At 42.4% G+C, this 18,431-nt stretch overlaps 1 protein-coding gene across 4 annotated transcripts in view; it reads left to right on the forward strand.

Moving 5' to 3' along the window:
• LOC117450500 (BAR/IMD domain-containing adapter protein 2-like) overlaps positions 1 to 18,431 on the forward strand; it is a 61,335-nt gene that overhangs the window by 16,876 nt on the left and 26,028 nt on the right. For all 4 annotated transcript variants that reach the window (XM_034088293.1, XM_034088294.1, XM_034088296.2 and 1 more), the window contains exons 2-3: positions 750 to 825; positions 3,930 to 4,016. In XM_034088293.1, the coding sequence (XP_033944184.1) occupies positions 750 to 825; positions 3,930 to 4,016 (163 nt within the window). The remainder of the gene's footprint in view (positions 1 to 749; positions 826 to 3,929; positions 4,017 to 18,431) is intronic.

Genomic DNA, 18,431 nt, shown 5'->3' on the forward strand with positions numbered 1-18,431 from the left:
TGCCGTGTGTAAATCAAAGAGATAATACATTTTACAGCACTCCTACAATAATAAATTATTATTTCCTTTACCCACTTACACACTATCTCACATTAGTGATGTATACTGTTATTTATCAAACATATCATGGTGTAAATATAAAGAAAGCACCAACAATCAACCTATAACAATATTGTTGCAATATCCAGGTATATCGCTCTCTATATCGCCCAGACTCACTTGAAGCCTCGATGCTAATGAATGATGCCAACAGCTCCATATTAAGCTCAGTACAATGTAAACTGCTCTGTCCATTTGCAGCCTTAATGAGCTTTTATGTCCATCATCTCATGCTCTCTAGGCTAACTACATGCGTCCCTGTCAATGTACATGTCACTTCTTATTCCAAGAGTATCTCGCCTACTCCCCTGCAGCCACCATTAACTCCAGCCCCTCCCCCTTCATCCCACCCAGAGCAATTCTCACAACAAGTGGCAGGATGTAAGTGGAGGAAGGCATTCCTGTGCTCACTCCCATTTAAGGCAACTGTTAGGGTGTCCACATACTCTGTCAATGGCTGTGTATCTGTGCAAGAAAGATGTTGTGCAGCTGAAGGAGGTTTCTGTATGTTGGAGGGAGAAAGGGAGTCATGAAGTTTATCTGGAAGACAATGAATAGAGCTAGGTGTGAGTCTGTCTCCATGCCCTTGACCTCGCCTTGCTGATAAGTGAAACCTCCGCCGCCCATTTATCTCTTGTTTTCTCTTTCAGACTATCATGGAGCAGTTCAACCCCTGCTTACGGAACTTCGTTGCCATGGGGAAGAACTATGAGAAGGCCCTTGCCAGTAAGTCCTTTTTGTCTCATTTATTTTCACCGTGCTGCCTGTTCACTGCAGGTTTAGGCACATGGCCAAGCCAGCACTCTTTCTCCTTTTACCATCTATCTGTCTATCTATTTATCTATCTATCTATCTATCTATCTATCTATCTATCTATCTATCTATCTATCTATCTATCTATCTATCTATCTTTCTAAAAAAAAATGACAGTACAATAAACCTATATGTCAAATAGGTATGCATTATAATTTGGTGCATGTGAAAAACAGTACTGTAAGGATAGCTCTCTGTCAACACACAACATTTACAAATGAAAATATGTGGATATACGTTTGTCGCACGCAAATCACTTTTGCATTATTATTATTATTTTTAATTTTTTTAATCAGAGTTTTTACTGTCCTCTGTCTTGAGACAAACTCTCCCCCAAAACGCCCCTCAACCTTAATACAGTCTGAACCCCCCTCAGTCCAACTAATAAGCAATTAGTATGCCCCCCCCTAAGCCTGGGCTTCTCTCTGCTGACACTCACAATAACTAATCCTGGTCTTGGTGTAGGTAGGAAACAGACTGGTAGGGTCTCGCTGAGCCATTAAAGACCCACTTTGCAGGATTGGCTCCACACAAGGGACTAAGAGGCTGATTTGCGGGGGCGATGGTTGGGAGCACACACTTCTACCCATATGGTGCAATCACTGAAATGATTAAACACCAGAAATGCCAAAAGGGTTTCAGTGTAGGCCTGCTAGATCTAGATATGGACATGTTCCAGATTTCCCTACACAGCCGTAAGTCTCTAAATCTCACAGCATTTGGTAAGTGTAAAAGCAACAGATGTTTACAACTGAGTGAGTCCAAATGCTCACTAAACACAGCCTGGAGTTATTATGCAAGTCCCCCACCAGATGCAAGTAGAGCAAAGGATTGTTGTCCTGATTAAGGGATGTGTGCTTCTCCCACCTCTTCTATAGCGTGAAGTATACGGTAAGTGATAGATCAGTAGCTCTGAGATGAATCCCTCCCCTCTCAATTGTCTGTCTGCGTTACAATCAGAGAACCAGTAATCTTCTCCGTCTGTCCCCTCAAACATTTCATTGGACAGAAGTAAAATATCCGTATAGATCCAGCTTATCTACTCATCCGCCCTTCAGCAGCCCACTCACACTCTCTCACACACGGCTGCAGCAGCAGATTCAGGCAAGAAGAAAGAATGTGTTGCTTGGAGATCACTTTGAAAATGTGCCTTCGCTCCTACCATCCTACACGCACAATCCCCCAACTGCACATGTGCGAACTTGCATGCGCAGACACGCACACTCACGCACGCCTTCCACAAAGCAAGCAGGAGGTCTGTTTGGTATAATGATGAGAAATGAGGCGTGATGCTCGAGAGGCCCTGCTCTCAGTTCTCAGGTGTTCCCCCGGCGAGAGGGAGGAAGGAAGGAGGAAATGCACACCATCGACTGCAGTTGACTCAGCTGTAATTGGGATTATCATTTGCATATGTCCCTCTGCCCGGGAGCAGAGCTAGAGGCTTCCAGCCTGGGAGTCTTCCTCTATCACAAGGCTGCATCTGTCTGCTAGAATTAGTCTGCTCCTGCCAGGCTATTGTTGTAAATGTGTCTCTCACCTGGCAGCTGTCTGCAATCACGGGGCACATCTGTCACTTGGACCGCTGTTGAATTCACCTCTGGAAGCAGCGGCCATTATTCACTGGAGATGGGCCGATTGGCAGGCAGGGCAGAAATCACTGGAAACAGACTCTGGCCTGCGTGACCTTTGTTGGCCAGCACAGCAGCAGTTGGAATAATAGGGGCAGAGGTGGATATTGATCTGAGCAAACAAGAGTATTCTTGATCTTTGTTTATTTAGCGAGAGAGCAGAGGAGATATGGTTGAAGATTAGGATTAACCTCACTGGTTGTTTTTGTGTTCCCTGAAGATCTAGAGCAAAGGTCAAACATTTTGGGTGTTCATGTTGTGGCGTGTCTATACACGTGTTCGAGAGACTGGACTCTTGTTTACACCAGTGACTAAACAGAGCAATTAGATAACCCCGTTAGATTATAAAGGCAAGTCGATTAACATTATAACAGCTTTCATCAATCTTAGACCTCCTTTCCCTCCCGCCTTGCAGTGTCGGCCACGATTCAGCATCCAGCGTGGCAGAGGCACATCGCAGCAGTTGAAGCCTTTTCTACAGGTGTAACCTTTATCCATCCAATAATAAACAGTATCCCCAAGTCGTTGTGCCACCCTGCTGTCCATTGTTAAGAAATATTGACAGAGAAATAAATAAATAAATGGATTGGTAGATGGAGAGTGCAAGTGGTGGTAAACAGCATGTGGGTTACAGCGTGACATTTCAAAATTCCTTGGTGGGACAACAATGTTTTCTCACAGCTATTGGCTTTTTTACGGGGGAAAAAAAGCACAAATTGATTCAGATCAGATAACATAACGTTAAACACGCTTAAGCAAGTATCTCACTTTAAAGTATAGTACTCCATCATAGATGTAACAATAGACAAAAAGTGTATCCTGTTTTCTGGAAAAGTAATTCTGAGCAACATTAATTCTGGCTCTCCTGAATATATAGGTGAAATGGCATATACCTAGTGCCAAAAAACCCTATTAAATAATCAACTATCTTACATACATTTTGTGGTCATAATAAAGCAACTCTTTGATAATAACCTCCTTTACTTGTAACGCTAAGCCATAAACAAAATGCATTTTGGTGCTCGTGTTGCTTCCCCATCAAGCACAGATGATCTGTCTGAAATGTCCTCATTGTAATTTCCTCTTTGCAATCAAGCACGCAGAATGCCAGCAAGATGATGTTCAGTAATTACTTGGCAACATCAGTGTTGCTTATTATCTTGTGGCCAGAAGCTGTGATTCACTGCTTGAAAAACACCTGAGTAAAACCAGAAGTAAAAGGAAAGGGTGTAAATGTTTCCGCGTCACTGACCAGACTGCTGACGTCATTGTTGACACAAAGCTAAGATGTATCACAGTTTCCAAATTTGAAGAGGCACTCTGCACTGTTACTTTAAGCTGTGTTACTTATCCTACTTTCTTTTTGTTCTTGCTTCTCTTTGTCTCTAGATGTGACGTTTGCGGCCAAAGGCTACTTTGATGCTCTGGTGAGAATGGGTGAACTTGCCAGTGAAAGTCAAGGATCCAAAGATTTGGGTAAGTGACAGATACCTGATGACCAGCTTCTCTTTCTGCCATTTCTCTCCTTTTCTTTCTTTGTGTTGGCCACACCGCCCGGCCTACAACAGCAGCATCAGTTTTTCACACGCACATACAAGGACTCACAAACACACACACAATCTAACATCAGCTTTAGCGGTGGCAGGGTATCAGTTCATTTGATTGTATCCTAGAAAAAGTAACTGTCAGAGGAAGAAAAAGGTAGCAATAATAAATGGAGGACAGTCAACACAATGAGCTCGTAGCTGAACATCATTTATTTAATAATGGTAGGGACGATGGTAACATCCTTTCATCTGAGCTGACTGGAAAATACCTTTTTATGCGACAGGTTAGGAAGTTGTATTTATTCTGTCTACCAGATGTTGGAAGTGTTGCACCTCATGACATGTCGATAAGCTGTGCCTCTTTGTGTGTTTTGGTTACAAACATGGAGGTCAATTGGCAACCAACACCTGGTCCTCTTACGGCCCCTACACACGGCGGCGTGCGTTGCCGCTTGGCGGTGGGCGTGTCTTGAGCTTGGGGAATCAACGCGAGCAGCCCGACCAACAACCAACCACATGAATGTCCCGCCCCGGACATACAAAGCAAAGCATTCATGCTACATCCATGCTGGCTAAATATACTGTCTCTGCTTGCTAGCTGTCCATTCAAACGAAGTACACTGGATATAAACTCCCCAAACAAGCGAAAACCTACCAGTTTCCCCCACTGTCTTTGCCACCTCCCCCCATGCCTGGCTCCTCCGGTTTGTATCCCTGTATGTTCCCTACCGCCACGATCATTTTCTCCTCCTTTTGTTGACATATGGGAAATAACTGCGGTCTGGCTCTCCCAACATACACCCGGTTTGATTGGCTACTGCTTGTACTGTCAGATTTACATACGAGGGATTTGATTGGCTGACGCCTCCGTCGAGGCGGCAAAAGTAGAACATTGCTCTACTTTTGCAGCGAGCACCTCGAGAGAAGCTACGCTTTACTACCAGAATGCAGTTCGGCGAATCGTGACGTCACCCCATTCAAAGTGAATGGGTAGAAGCGTTGAAGCGGCAACGCACGCCGCCGTGTGTAGGGGCCGTTACAGTGAGTTGTTTCCTAGGTGATAGCTGACTCTCAGTGTGTCCTTATTTGCTGTCACCAGCCCATGGGAAATCAGCTCTTGTTTGACGAGATTTCCTTTGCGCTGATTGTGCTTTCAACTGCCTGATCTGCGTGGAAGTAGCTGTTGATTTGGGGCCTTTGTTGCTGTGGAGCTGAAATATATAGTTTGGGTTTCCTCCAGCCCAGCCAACAGGGATTCACATGAAAGTGCTCTCAGGATGTTTTATTCAGAACGGGGCCCCTCTCTTTCTCTCTTTATCTCTATCTTTGTGAGGGTTTTCATTGATACTGCCTCACTTGGGCTTTCCCCAGCCAAAATGCACAGTCACAAGCAGCTGATCTAATCTCCGCTTGCACCCCACAACACTGTGACTTAATAGCAAGTATTCTATAGAACACAAGTTATCTGAAAATATGTGTTCACATTACTGTGTTTGCTGGTCCACCCGCACTCGTTGTTACTCATGTTGCCATGGCAATTTAGGAAATCGTGCGTGTGGAAGTATACACCTCTTTTGTCACAAGTGTATGAGAGAACTGCAAACTGATTTCATTTTCAAAAGCCGTGCCTGGAGGAAGATCTGTGAGGGAGTGGATATTTAATATGACTCATCCTCTGTGTCTTTACATCCGTCTGTTTTCCTCTGTGTTCATCAGCTGAATCTCTCCGTGCAGTTGTAAGTTGAAAAAGAAAGGTTGTGGTGTAGCTATAGATATAAGTCCCTGTTGTGTATTACCAGCCTCCAGCTAAATACACCAGCTACAGTACACCCGACATTCCTCTGCATGCAACCGTGTTTCCCAAGGGGGGGGCTAAGGGTTGTTTTGTTTTCCAGCCACCTGATCTCAACTTGTTCGGAGTCCCCACCCTGAGGTCGGCACCAGTGCCCTGACCTTCTGTCAAACCATGTGCAGGGATGAGTCCCAAAGAGTTTCCTGTTTAACTGATAGAGGACAGAAATATCCACATATTGGAGAGAGCTGGAGGGTAGCCAAACACAGCTCGTGTGCTAAAACACAGAATACAGATGCAAAGAACTTGCTTAAATATATCAAAATATTAAAGTAAGCGCTTTAAAATCTCTCTTTTTGAATTAATCTTGTTCAGATTGTATATATCCTAAAATATGTTTTCACCTAAAGGTCATCTATTGTGCAAAATCCACTTTTTCATGTATTGTACATCAACATGTGTCCCCTCTGTGGAAAGAGATTCTGAAAGTTTCAGGACAAAGGATGCGCTATCTTTTTGTCCTGATCCATTTATATAGTGGTCAAACCTCATTTTGACCACTTTATGATGTTATAACAATTGTTTGGCTTGTGTAACCATTAGCCAATCACCAACCAAGGTGACCCCCCCCCACCTTATCACCTGAATCTCCTCCGAGAGCACATTGTGTTCTTTTTAACCTGTTAAGCCCCGAGCCTGTTTTTCAGGTTTCAGGCTCAAAAATGACATTCCCAGAACAAATTACTATCTTCACTTCTAAAAGGGGTAATTTATAATCTTTTTTTCTCAATGCAATGATTCACCTGTGAGTTGGATGTAGAAAAGTCAGAATCAATATAGATGTTTTTATTTTCAAGTAAATTCACATTCATAGTTTGTTGAATGTTAAGAAACCCTCAGACGCTGTTTCTTGCAAGATGTTGCGGGAGCCCCCGGGGGCGGGCGCTCCCGGGCTTAACAGGTTAACCCAGCGTTTCTCAAAGTGTGGGGCGCGCCACACTGGTGGGGTGCAGAGATGTGATAGGTGGGTCGCGGAAAAAAAAAAATTATTTAAAAAAAAAAAAATTATTTATACACTGGTGGAATATCAAAACAACACCCCGCCCGGGGTGAAAAACGTATCAATGAAAAGCGACCCTCTACCACACAAAACAACACCTGTAGATAACCCAATTTGTGTTCTTTGAAATTGAAAAGGATATTGCATTGTGTTTGTTACTTTCGTTGCAGTTGTATGTCTTAAGTGTGATTTGGCATGCTTTTATTTTGAAGGCAAGTTTACGCTGTTGACAGTTGTTGTTGCTATGGAAACAAGAAACGTTTCACAGCGGGCGGAACTTGTCATAAAGTCCGCGATAATAAAGCCCACCCATTTAGAGGGAAGATATGATTGGTCAATTGTACTGTCATTTGACATTACTCTCGTTCAGTTACTATAGCTGGCCCTCTGTGAATTCATAGCTGGACGTCCAATCAGCTCCTGTCTTCACAGACTGGCAGAGAGGAGCTTCTTTCATTTAACCCTTCACATTCAAACAGAAACTGAATAGGCAGATTCAAAGGATTTATTTCTTTGGAAATGTTATTTTAAATACAATTTAATCAAGTTATTTTTGGTAAAACTATTGACAAATATTACTAAAAACATATTTAAAAAAAATATATAAAGAAAAATATAATTTGTTTTAATGTTTTTGAATATCTTAGGCCCTCAGACAGGCTCGCCACTGGTAAAAATCTCTCATACACACGTGTGAAACGCTCTCACAGACACACACAACAGCGTTGCAGTCGGGAAGAAAAGCAATGTGGAGCGAGAGAGCGAGAGAGCAAGAGAGAGAGCACACCTTTATCTATTTAATAAAGTTGTACAAAATAAAGTAAGAAATCATTCCAATGTGTACTATAGGACAGTAAAAAGTTTAAAAGGGGAGTGATTAGTCAAATATGCATAAATAAAAAGAAAGAATGCTAACTAGGTAACATAAGATAAGAATAAACAAGTTTAAATGATTTGTTGTGATCATATTCTAAAGATGTTTGGATTATTGAAAAGTATACAGCTCCCTTTCATCTGAGTGTTGAGAGCTGTATCCATAAATTCATGTTGTGCTCAAAGTAGGGCTGCTCGATTATGGCAAAAATCATAATCTCGATTATTTGGGTCAATAATTGATATCACGATTATTAAAAACGATTAACCATTTACTTTGAAAAACATCAATTTATTGAAGAAAATAATTTGAAAAGTATGTTTTTAACAGTTGATTACCCTGAACTTTAAGTATAATTCAACTGAAAAACCTATTTAAAAAATAAATAAAATCATTTTATTTCGATTATGTTGTTTTCATAATCGTTGCAAGCCAAAATCGTAATTGCGATTAAAATACGATTTAATTGAGCAGCCCTAGCTCAAAGTGCACCAGATTGATGCATTCAACTTCAACATTTAAAAAAAATCTTCCTGGGGGTGCATGCCCCCGGACCCTCGAGGATGTGACGTCCACCACCAAATAAAGCAGGTTAAAATAATTAAATTGCATACATTTTATTTTAGTAAACACTGAAAACGGGTCCCACAGACCCAAACAGCACTCAAAGGTTAAAGGTAGCATATAATAATGTTAAAATGTGCTAAATATATACACTGCAAAAAAACAAAAAAGAGGAGTAAAAGTAGCTCACGACTTGTTTTATTTTTTGAAAGTAACCCTCATCCTAAAAAAAGTTGGAGACCCCTGTTATAGAACGATACATTTGACAATTTTAAACTTGGCCTACCATTTTATTGGAGCGATGAGGAACAGGTGGGGCTTGAAAAGGCCCACCTGTTCAAAGTGGGGAATGACAGAAAAAGTTTGAGAACCACTGGGTTAACCACATCTCTCAGAGGGGCGTGGGGAGTGGCTCCTTATTTTCATCTAAAGTAACAGACAGAGAATCAGCACTTCAGAGACATGTTTTGTATATAATTGAGAACTATAATATATTGATGAAAAAGATTATAATATAGGGGACCCAAGATAAAGTAAGTACATTCCCATACCATTATGTCCGAATATCTGAATTCCTCTGCAGGTCTCCCTTGAAAAAGAGATCTATGATCTCAATGGGACCAATCTGGTTAAAGGAATGGTATGCTCATGACACTCATTTTTTAAAAATTATCATCCGATAAAACAGACTCTCTGCCAGTCTCTCTCTTTTTTTTTTTAATCCGATGACATTATCAGTGATTTTAAACTGATTATATACCGAAATAACATCAACACTGTGGGCGCCGCCATTTCCCGGACGTGACGTAATCCATGCGTTTGGTTTTCGAAGACACGTTGATCTCCATGTTATTTACTGTAGTTTCTCTTTTCAAATATGCCTCACTGTATCGCGAAACATTGCCACAATTCTGATAGGAACAATCCACGGAATGCTCGGTTCCATCTGTTGCCAAAAGGTAAGCGTAAGAAGTACATTCGGAGGCAGTGGCTAGCGAAATGTGGCCGGCCCGAACCGAGAGATTCACAGGCTCATGTATGCAGCGAACATTTCACATTTCCGGACGACTACTCTGAGAGTATGATCAAACATAACATGGGATTTAAAGAACAACCAGTACTCAATGGAGATGCAGTACCATCGGTCTTTCTGGTGTCATCACGACTAGGACACCAGTTCGGCCAGTTGAGAAATCGCCCTCTGCAAGTGTGAAGCGACGGAGGAGCAGAAGTAGTGCTCGGAGTAAGAATAAGGTATGTTATAGCGCATTTCCATTGCAGCGGCTAGCCCCGTTGTAACGTCCTTTAGCGTCCAGGTCAGGACAGTTTTTGGTGGCCTTTCCATATAGCGTAGTACCGGCTAGTGTGTATTTCCCCCCAGTTTTTCCGGCCCCATAAAAGCGTGATTCTATGGCCAGGGACAACGAAGCTGAGTATGCTAAACTAGAGAGGGAATCGCTAGCAAGGGTGGTACTACATGCATACATATAGTATCTTATATCATCTTCCCATTATACACACATGCATTTCCAAACATTTGGACTACCTATGTTGCAAATGTATTATCTTTTCAATTTACACACGGCATCTATTGCACGTCTGTCCGTCCTGGGAGAGGGATCCCTCCTCTGTTGCTCTCCCTGAGGTTTCTCCCATGTTCCCTTTAAACTGTGGGTTTTCTTCGGAAGTTTTTCCTTGTACGATGTGAGGGTCTTAGGACAGAGGGTGTCGTATTGTCATACTGATATGTATGGCTGAATTCCCCCATCCAATCTCTTCACATTGGTCAAAACTTGTTCCTCTGCTGACCAGTCCGAACTGAAATACCCCACCATGTTTCCGTGTGTTGACAAAGTGAACGCATGGATGACGTCACGACCATCACGTGACTACTGAAAATGGCAAACATGGTGGCGGCCAGACGGAATATACAGGTCTTGATAAAAAAGAGCTATAAAATCATTATTTACCGGGGAATATCGCTGATTTCTTCAGGGTATGGTTTAAACATAACGTTTCACTAAATACTGAAGTTTTGATTAATTATCTAATGAGTGGACCATTCCTTTAAATAAAGGTTTGAAATGAAAAAAAAAAAAAAGAACCCAAAGGGAAAAATGTAAAGCTTGGAAACAGGTATATCTTTTTGGTCTCAGGCATTGTTTGCTTGTCCCTTTTTATCTCGCATATTTGATCGCATGTTGTTGATGATATTGGTGATGTTTTTAATGTTGTTAATGATGTCAGGACTTATGTCCTAAATGTTGCTGTATTATTGTTGTATTGTTTTAAGTGTCGGACCCCAGGAAGAGTAGCTTTTGTCGAGAGCAAAAGCTAATGGGGATCCTTAATGGGGCGGTGGTGGCGAAGTCGATAGGGACTTGGCTTGGTAACTGGAAGGTCACCAGTTCAAGTCCCGGCAAGACCAAGTACTACTGAGGTGTCCCTGAGCAAGGCACCGTTCCCCACACTGTTCCCCGGGCGCCGTTCAAAATGGCAGCACACTGCTCCTAACACTAGGATGGGTCAAATGCAGAGAAACAATTTCCCCACGAGGGATTAATAAAAATCCATCTTAATCTTAATCTTAATAAACATAAACATCTCCACCTGGTTCAGTTCAGATTTTGTATGTATGCCCTCGATAACCTTACAGAGATAAGTGTAAAGTCAGGATTCAAAGCATCGTGTGGAGAACCCAAGTGATCATAAACATTGCATACAATACTTTCCACATCAGTCACATAATCAGTTGACGTCAAGTTAAACAGGTTTGTTTAAAGAGTTATTGAGTTTGCTGGCTGATTATATTAAAAAGATAAACATTCTTTTCAATGGCTTGTCTGTATTTGCGCATGCTCACACATTGATGTGTTTTTGAGCTCTTCTTGCACCTCTTTAAAGCCTGTTAACTCCACAGAGCCTTAGTAAGAGACGGGCTGCAAATGGCCCCACCTACACATCCAAGAGTCGGCAGCTGCTCACCATCTCTTTCTTTCTCCTGTTTTTCACATGTAAACATTAGGCCTAAAGCAGGAAGTGCAATTACTTGCTGTGTTCATCGACCAAACAACATGCATTATACCCTGGCTCGAGTCTTACTCATTCTTTTAGAACACAGTATGTTGCCACAGGAATGTCCCCTTGTGTGTACTGTCGTGCATGCATGTGTTTATGCCTGTTATACTTACAGTACATAATTTTGTGCATTTTCTGTCCTTGAATCTGCAGTTATTTCTAACTGTTTAAACAGTGCGAGTGCTCTTTAATCCACTTGTGTATATCTCTGCCTTAAGAGACAGTCTCTCTCTTTCGCCAGCCCCACTCCCACACACTCTCTCCCACATATCCTCCTCTGGTTGGGCTAATCATCGCCTGTCACTTTGCCACACACACACACACACACACACACACACACACACACACACACACACACACACACACACACACACACACACACACACACACACACACACACACACACACACACACACACACACACACACACACACACACACACACACACACACACACACACACACACACACACACACACACACACACACACACACACACACACACACACACACACACACACACACACACACACACACACACACACACACACACACACACACCTGCCCTCCCTCCCTCTGTCTCTGTCATACTCCTCTTCTTTATCCCTTCTTGTGAAGTAGGAGTGAGCTTTCATTACAGTGACATGTGTGACTTTCCAACCCTTTTAGGGAAACAGGAATTTGGAATTTGTAAGACTGGATACGTTTACGATAATCGTAACCGACCAGCTTTGCTCCTTTTTGTTTTCTTTACTGATGTATCCCTCTGTTCTAAGAGGCTTGTTATTTATGACTAGAGTCATAAACTAAATAGGCACATCACAGGTTTGAAGTCCTCCTGAAATGACTAGTTCTTTAATTTCAGTCAGACAACTCACGTGTTCTTAATATGTTTATTATAAGCAGCATATAGTTTGAGTTTGGCATCTAGGCTCGGGCCTCATCACTCCACAGATTTACAAAGAACATTGAGTGATGATTAGATGACTATCCCCCGAGCCTACAGGTGGAAGCTGGGGTGGAGGGGCAGGCAAGCAGCAGCGACATGAAACACAGCAGCAGGAACATGAACGTAGCAAGCAGTGGCAGCAGCAGCAGCATAGCGAGGCAGAGGCAGGAAGACCTGGCAGCTTAAATAGAGTGGCATGTTTAGGAGAACGTGTTTGGTTGGTTGGGAGAGGGACGAGGTGCGTCACGTGTTAATGTGTCATTGGTGCTCGAGTTGACTGCCTGAACTAGCTCGCAGGCTTCGTCCCATTTATCATCATTTCTCGAGCTACTTTATTTGTGTTGTAACTGACAGAAGTCCCACCAATCGGGTAACTATGGCACGCATGTCAGTTTAATCAGCTAGCATGCAACCAAGTGTTGTGTAGATTAAAGATAACCTTGTCTCAATAAATCACATTCAAATGTACAGTTTGTTTAACTTATAACATAGTTCATATCTTTTTAGATGTGGACACAGCATTTACAATGCCTCAGCAGCAGCCTTATGTGACAAGCTGATGGTATTGTATGACAGTTCTATTTTACAAACTCGGAAACAAACTTTAGTCACATTTTCACACGTAGACTTTTATATTCCAAACTATATTTTCTTCTTCAAATGGCTTAGCGTGGCTCTCAATTCTTGTTAGCAAACAGCAGAACAATAGCCTGGTAATCTGACCAATCATGGCCTGCTGAGCTCACTGTAAAATCGTACCTTGTACAGTTGACTACAGATAGTTATTCTTTTCATGTTCAGACTGAGTCTTTAGTCAAAGTGACAGCACTGCATCATTGCTATGAGACCAATTGTATTTGAATATAACCTTTGACATGCCTGAATATAAGTCACAGTAATCAGCTGATGAAAATAGGGTACTGGCTTGCTGGTATGGTAAGCCTGTCCTGAGGCGGAGAGGAGAGCTACTCTGTGATTGGCTGGTTGTGCTTCTGTTTTACTAGATGGTGTTTCACTGTTGACTCTAACTGAACATTAGCCCAATGCTGGTGAATGCATGTAACACAGGAATGTATTTTCTATTCGCTTTGGCTTCCCTTCATCCTGTGATTTGGTTAACAATTGAAAATGCATTCCCTCTCGGGCCGTTTGGCTGATTATTCTGTTTTCAACAACCTGGGCAGGAATGTGAAGTGCTTACAGTTCAGCCTCCCCAGCCAGAGGAAATCGCATCAACCTCTGTAACCCTATTAATTGCCACATTTTAATAACACACATGTATGATTCAGCACAAAGACATGTCTTTTGGGAAATTACCAGCACTAGAGAGACGGAAGAGATCATTAACATGTACTTAAGCAATCGAAAGCTTAGGTTGCTGCTTGGAAGAAGTTTCAAGAAAAAAAAGGATCTCGGAGCCCACCCAGTAATTACCTGAGAAAAATAAGGTCCTCACCGGGAAAATGAGTCCGCAAAGTGAGGTAGAATGATTGCCTTTTTTAGGGTAATCTTGTTAAAAGCAGAGGTAAGCTAGGTGGTCGAAGTGTTAACTTTGAAATACATTATTTGAATGAATACCCACAAGTACACATACCGTGTACACAGAGCTCTCTCTCTCTCTCTCTGACTCCCCTCTCTCTCTCTGACTCCCCTCTCTCTCTTCAGTCTGGCCTACCTCTCTCCTCCTCCAGCACCTGCCCCTGTTTAAATGAGAGCAGAGGAGCTCTTTTCTTAGCTCTGTCCCAACATCCCAGGAGCCCCTGCTTTCTCCTGCTCTATTTCTGAGACTTGCACTGCATGATGGGAACCCAGTGGCCCCCCACACTCTCCATCTACACACATTCACGTTGCCCTTCATTTGTTCGTGGCAGGTACATGTGCTGAAGGTGAGCTTGGATGCGGCTGGGATGGACATAGACAGAACTGCAATGAAATCTCTCTTTCTTTAGTGAAAGGAATGAAATCATTTATTTAATAATATAAGGCTTTGTAATGTGTTTTGCATATGTTTATTGTTGTAACATGGGCGTTTTGACCTAAACTAATTCTCAGTGCAATAGTCTAGGTCGCAGCAGCACCGTTTTTTGTTGTCCTTCCTCACTCGTGCAGACCTTGATTGACCCTGGTATGTTAGAGTGTTAATCTGGGTAGATCAAATAACACACACACACGCACACACACACACACGCACACACACACACACACACACACACACACACACACACACACACACACACACACACACACACACACACACACACACACACACACACATTCCTTCAAAGTCACTTAGCCCCTCCTAGAATCTCCATTCCTCAACAGGTAGATGCATGATTCTGCGTTTTGTCTTATTGCCTTCTCTTAATTTTAGAAGTCTCTGATTCACAGCTTTGGAAAAATATGGCATGCAAGTTTAATTCAGTTTCTTGTTTGTAACATTTAAGGTATCACTTGTTTTTGCTCCTCTCAAGAAATCTTCCCTATTGGGTTATTTGCCCTCAAACTAAATATGTGTCCTCTTTCATGTTGCACTTCCTTCACTTTTAACTTCATATTTTGAGTCTAAGGGAACTTTTTTTTAAATTGGGGAGAACAACAACAAAAACATCCAGATCATTTTAAAGGGTTACACGCACAGGGGGTTTATTTCCCTGTCCCTCTTACTTGGCTTTCTCCTTTGTCCCTCTGCGGTGCTCCTGGGTTGTAAGATGAGTCAAAGTGGCTTTAATTCATCATTTATACTTTCAGCGACTAGTTATTAAAAAATGTTTTCTTGCAATTCTGCAATAATCTAAGTTTCTCTCAGGGACACACTGTAATGAAAGTTCAAGTCATGGATTCTTTTTGTGGCTTTGTTCAGGTTTCCCTGACCTTATTAGCCCTCCATTGTACTATAACATCTTGTTTCATATGTGAAGATTATAAAATATAAGCTTATATAAGTTGTCCTTGAACAACCAGCTATAGCTCCTGACCCCAGCAACATGATAAATACCAGCCAACAAATACACTCTGGACCAATCAGCAACTCTGAAAAAGTTATAATGCAGCTTGGCACATGCACCTATGCAGTGTTATTAGTGTATGCATAATAAGGAAAGGTTGTATTGTAGTGCTGCTGTTGTAAAATGAATCCAATGTTCTGCTCCACTTCTCAATTGTGAGACTTAAGTTTCATGACATATTTTGTTGCTCATTATTAAAATAACTGTTACTGTATGCTTTATTTGTTAAAATGTCTAAGAAGGTAAAACCTTTACAGCTACTTCAAGTGTACTCTCTCATCTTAGAATACCGAAAACCGGTCAAACCAGGTGGAACAGCGGCTTCAAAAGAGGCCAGGATTTAGCTCACTGATACCAGATGGTTTGGATTTGTTGCATCAGTCTTACCCAGTAGACAATGCACGGCAAGCTAGCTTGTATTATAAATGCAAAGATTACTTGCAACAGTGCTGACAGCCCACTTTAGTTTGACAGGCTAACATGATCACTGTTAAGCCTTCATCATGGCCCAAAGCATGACACCATTACTGGACAAACTTATATTGGGCTAGTAGGTTGAACAGCTGTGATAGCTGTCTCCCAACTTCAGTATGAAATCATTTCTCTCCTACGAGAGGCTTTGCGAATGAACAAAAAAGAAAACGGGTTCAAAAGGAGTTCATCATCCAGTTCACAAAACTAGTGTGTGTGTGTGTGTGTGTGTGTGTGTGTGTGTGTGTGTGTGTGTGTGTGTGTGTGTGTGTGTGTGTGTGTGTGTGTGTGTGTGTGTGTGTGTGTGTGTGTGTGTGTGTGTGTGTGTGTGTGTGTGTGTGTGTGTGTGTGTGTGTGTGTGTGTGTGTGTGTGTGTGTGTGTGTGTGTGTGTGTGTGTGTGTGTGTGTGTGTGTGTGTGTGTGTGTGTGTGTGTGTGTGTGTGTGTGTGTGTGTGTGTGTGTGTGTGTGTGTGTGTGTGTGTGTGTGTGTGTGTGTGTGTGTGTGTGTGTGTGTGTGTGTGTGTGTGTGTGTGTGTGTGTGTGTGTGTGTGTGTGTGTGTGTGTGTGTGTGTGTGTGTGTGTGTGTGTGTGTGTGTGTGCGTGCGTGCGTAAGGGATGGATGAACTGTAAACAAACTGCCCTCACTCCCAGATTAAGTGTGTTTTATAAGTTGTGGCTTTACAGGGAGGGTACTCGCAACCATGTAAACAAACAAACACATACACACTCACATGGCCACCCAGACTCTCAGCTATTACCCACGTCTGGCAAGTTTTTCTGCGGCCCCATTATTCTTGCCACCTTGTTTGTTTCTCTTGTGATTTGTCATGATATAGGCAGGTATAACATCAGTGTACACACACACACACACACACACACACACACACACACACACACACACACTGTACAGTACTGTGGGATCGCTCCACTCTCCTTTCCAGGGTAGTGTACAGTAAATGCTGATTTGAGGATAGCTGATAGTAATGTTGGAGATCTTTGAACAGTGTTCTGTAACACAACACCGCTGTCCCTCATCTAGCAACTTCTCCCATGGCAACAACCCTAGCATTATCCTGCTTCCATGACAACCCGTAGTGAATCCGACTTGACCTTCACCAGTGATTCAGTTTCTCTCCATCCACCTCCATTCTCTCCCTCCCTCCAACTCTGTCTCTCTTGTTCTCCCTGTTCAACATTGCAAACTTCCTCTTTTTATTTATTTTTCTGCTTCCCAGCCCACATTCTGTTATTCTGTTTTTATTTCACTCTACCTGTGTGGGTGTATCATTGCCTCTGTTACACAAGCAGTCAATAGCATCTACACCAGCTGATGTCATACTTCAGGGGACAGTCTGTTCGGATGCACCCAAGTCCATGTCCATGCTTCCCTCTATGACTCAGTGGTTTAAGCTAACGGGCATGTGGCTGCATGTTGCTAAGCTGCAGGTGCAGATCAACCTGAGCTCACCTCCCTACAAAGAAACTATTGTTTTCTCTCAGCCAGGGAAACCGGCAGGGGTGAAGCGGGTTTGCAAATATTGATGCAGCAATGACAAGTATTCAAGAGTTGATTTGCTGGTGTGTGTTTTTGTATCCGTGTGTCGAATTGTTCATTCGATGCGTGTTCTTGAGCTTGTCACTGTGGCTATCGATCTATCTGTCATGACGCCTCCCGCTGGTATGCGCATATCCTCGTCAGGCTGGCAGCACTTACAATCGTTCTCACTGGTTGAGTCAAGCCCGCTAGATAATCTTCTGCTCAAAACAATAACATTGCACAGCGTGTTCAAATGTTCCACATTACGCCATCTTTATTGATTCCTGATTGACTTATCTGCTGTGAACTGCCCCTGAAGGTTGCAGTACAATTTTCTGTGTTGTGTGATATGATATCCAAGTTGCCATGGTAACTGTTTGCATCTCGAAGTGTGAATGTTTCTTAGTTTTTTTTATGTCGTTGGCTCATGCATTGAATAGGAATCAGAAGAACAGATTAAATCTCTAGCAAATTCATTCCCTTTGCGGCTTCTTGCAAACCCCCTGTCCTCTCTCTCTCTCTCTGGCTGCTCATTTGTTAATTGATCCCGCTAGTTGCAACAGACAGAATGCCAGGATGTCTAAGCTTTGAAGGGCGGTGATTAGGGATGAGTATCTTTAAGCTGCTTAGCGGGCCTGCTGGGAACTGACAGGATGCTTTGGTCTGCTCCTGTGAGGCTCCAGATCAGCAGGTTGCACCATGGGAAAAATGCCTCACTGTCTTGGGAATACAAGAGTTGTATTGCAAGTTGTCACTGAATTTAACGTGTTACAAAATGTAAAATATACATTTTCCTTACACTTTGCTCTTTATTCTGCTGCACACGCTTGTTTCCGGTGATGAACAGGTCAACAAGATGGTAAAAATCGAATTTTCCTAATTTGTAGGTCATTATTTATATCCGCGTTAAACCACTGTTTTAAAAGGTAAATCATTGTGCACAATGTTGAGCTTCAGGAATTCATCCTTTAAGTATCAAATAAACACTATTATGTAGTTGTAAGTTGAAACACAT

The sequence above is a fragment of the Pseudochaenichthys georgianus genome, chromosome 8 (genome assembly GCF_902827115.2).
Source record: "Pseudochaenichthys georgianus chromosome 8, fPseGeo1.2, whole genome shotgun sequence".
Taxonomy (NCBI): Eukaryota; Metazoa; Chordata; class Actinopteri; order Perciformes; family Channichthyidae; genus Pseudochaenichthys; species Pseudochaenichthys georgianus.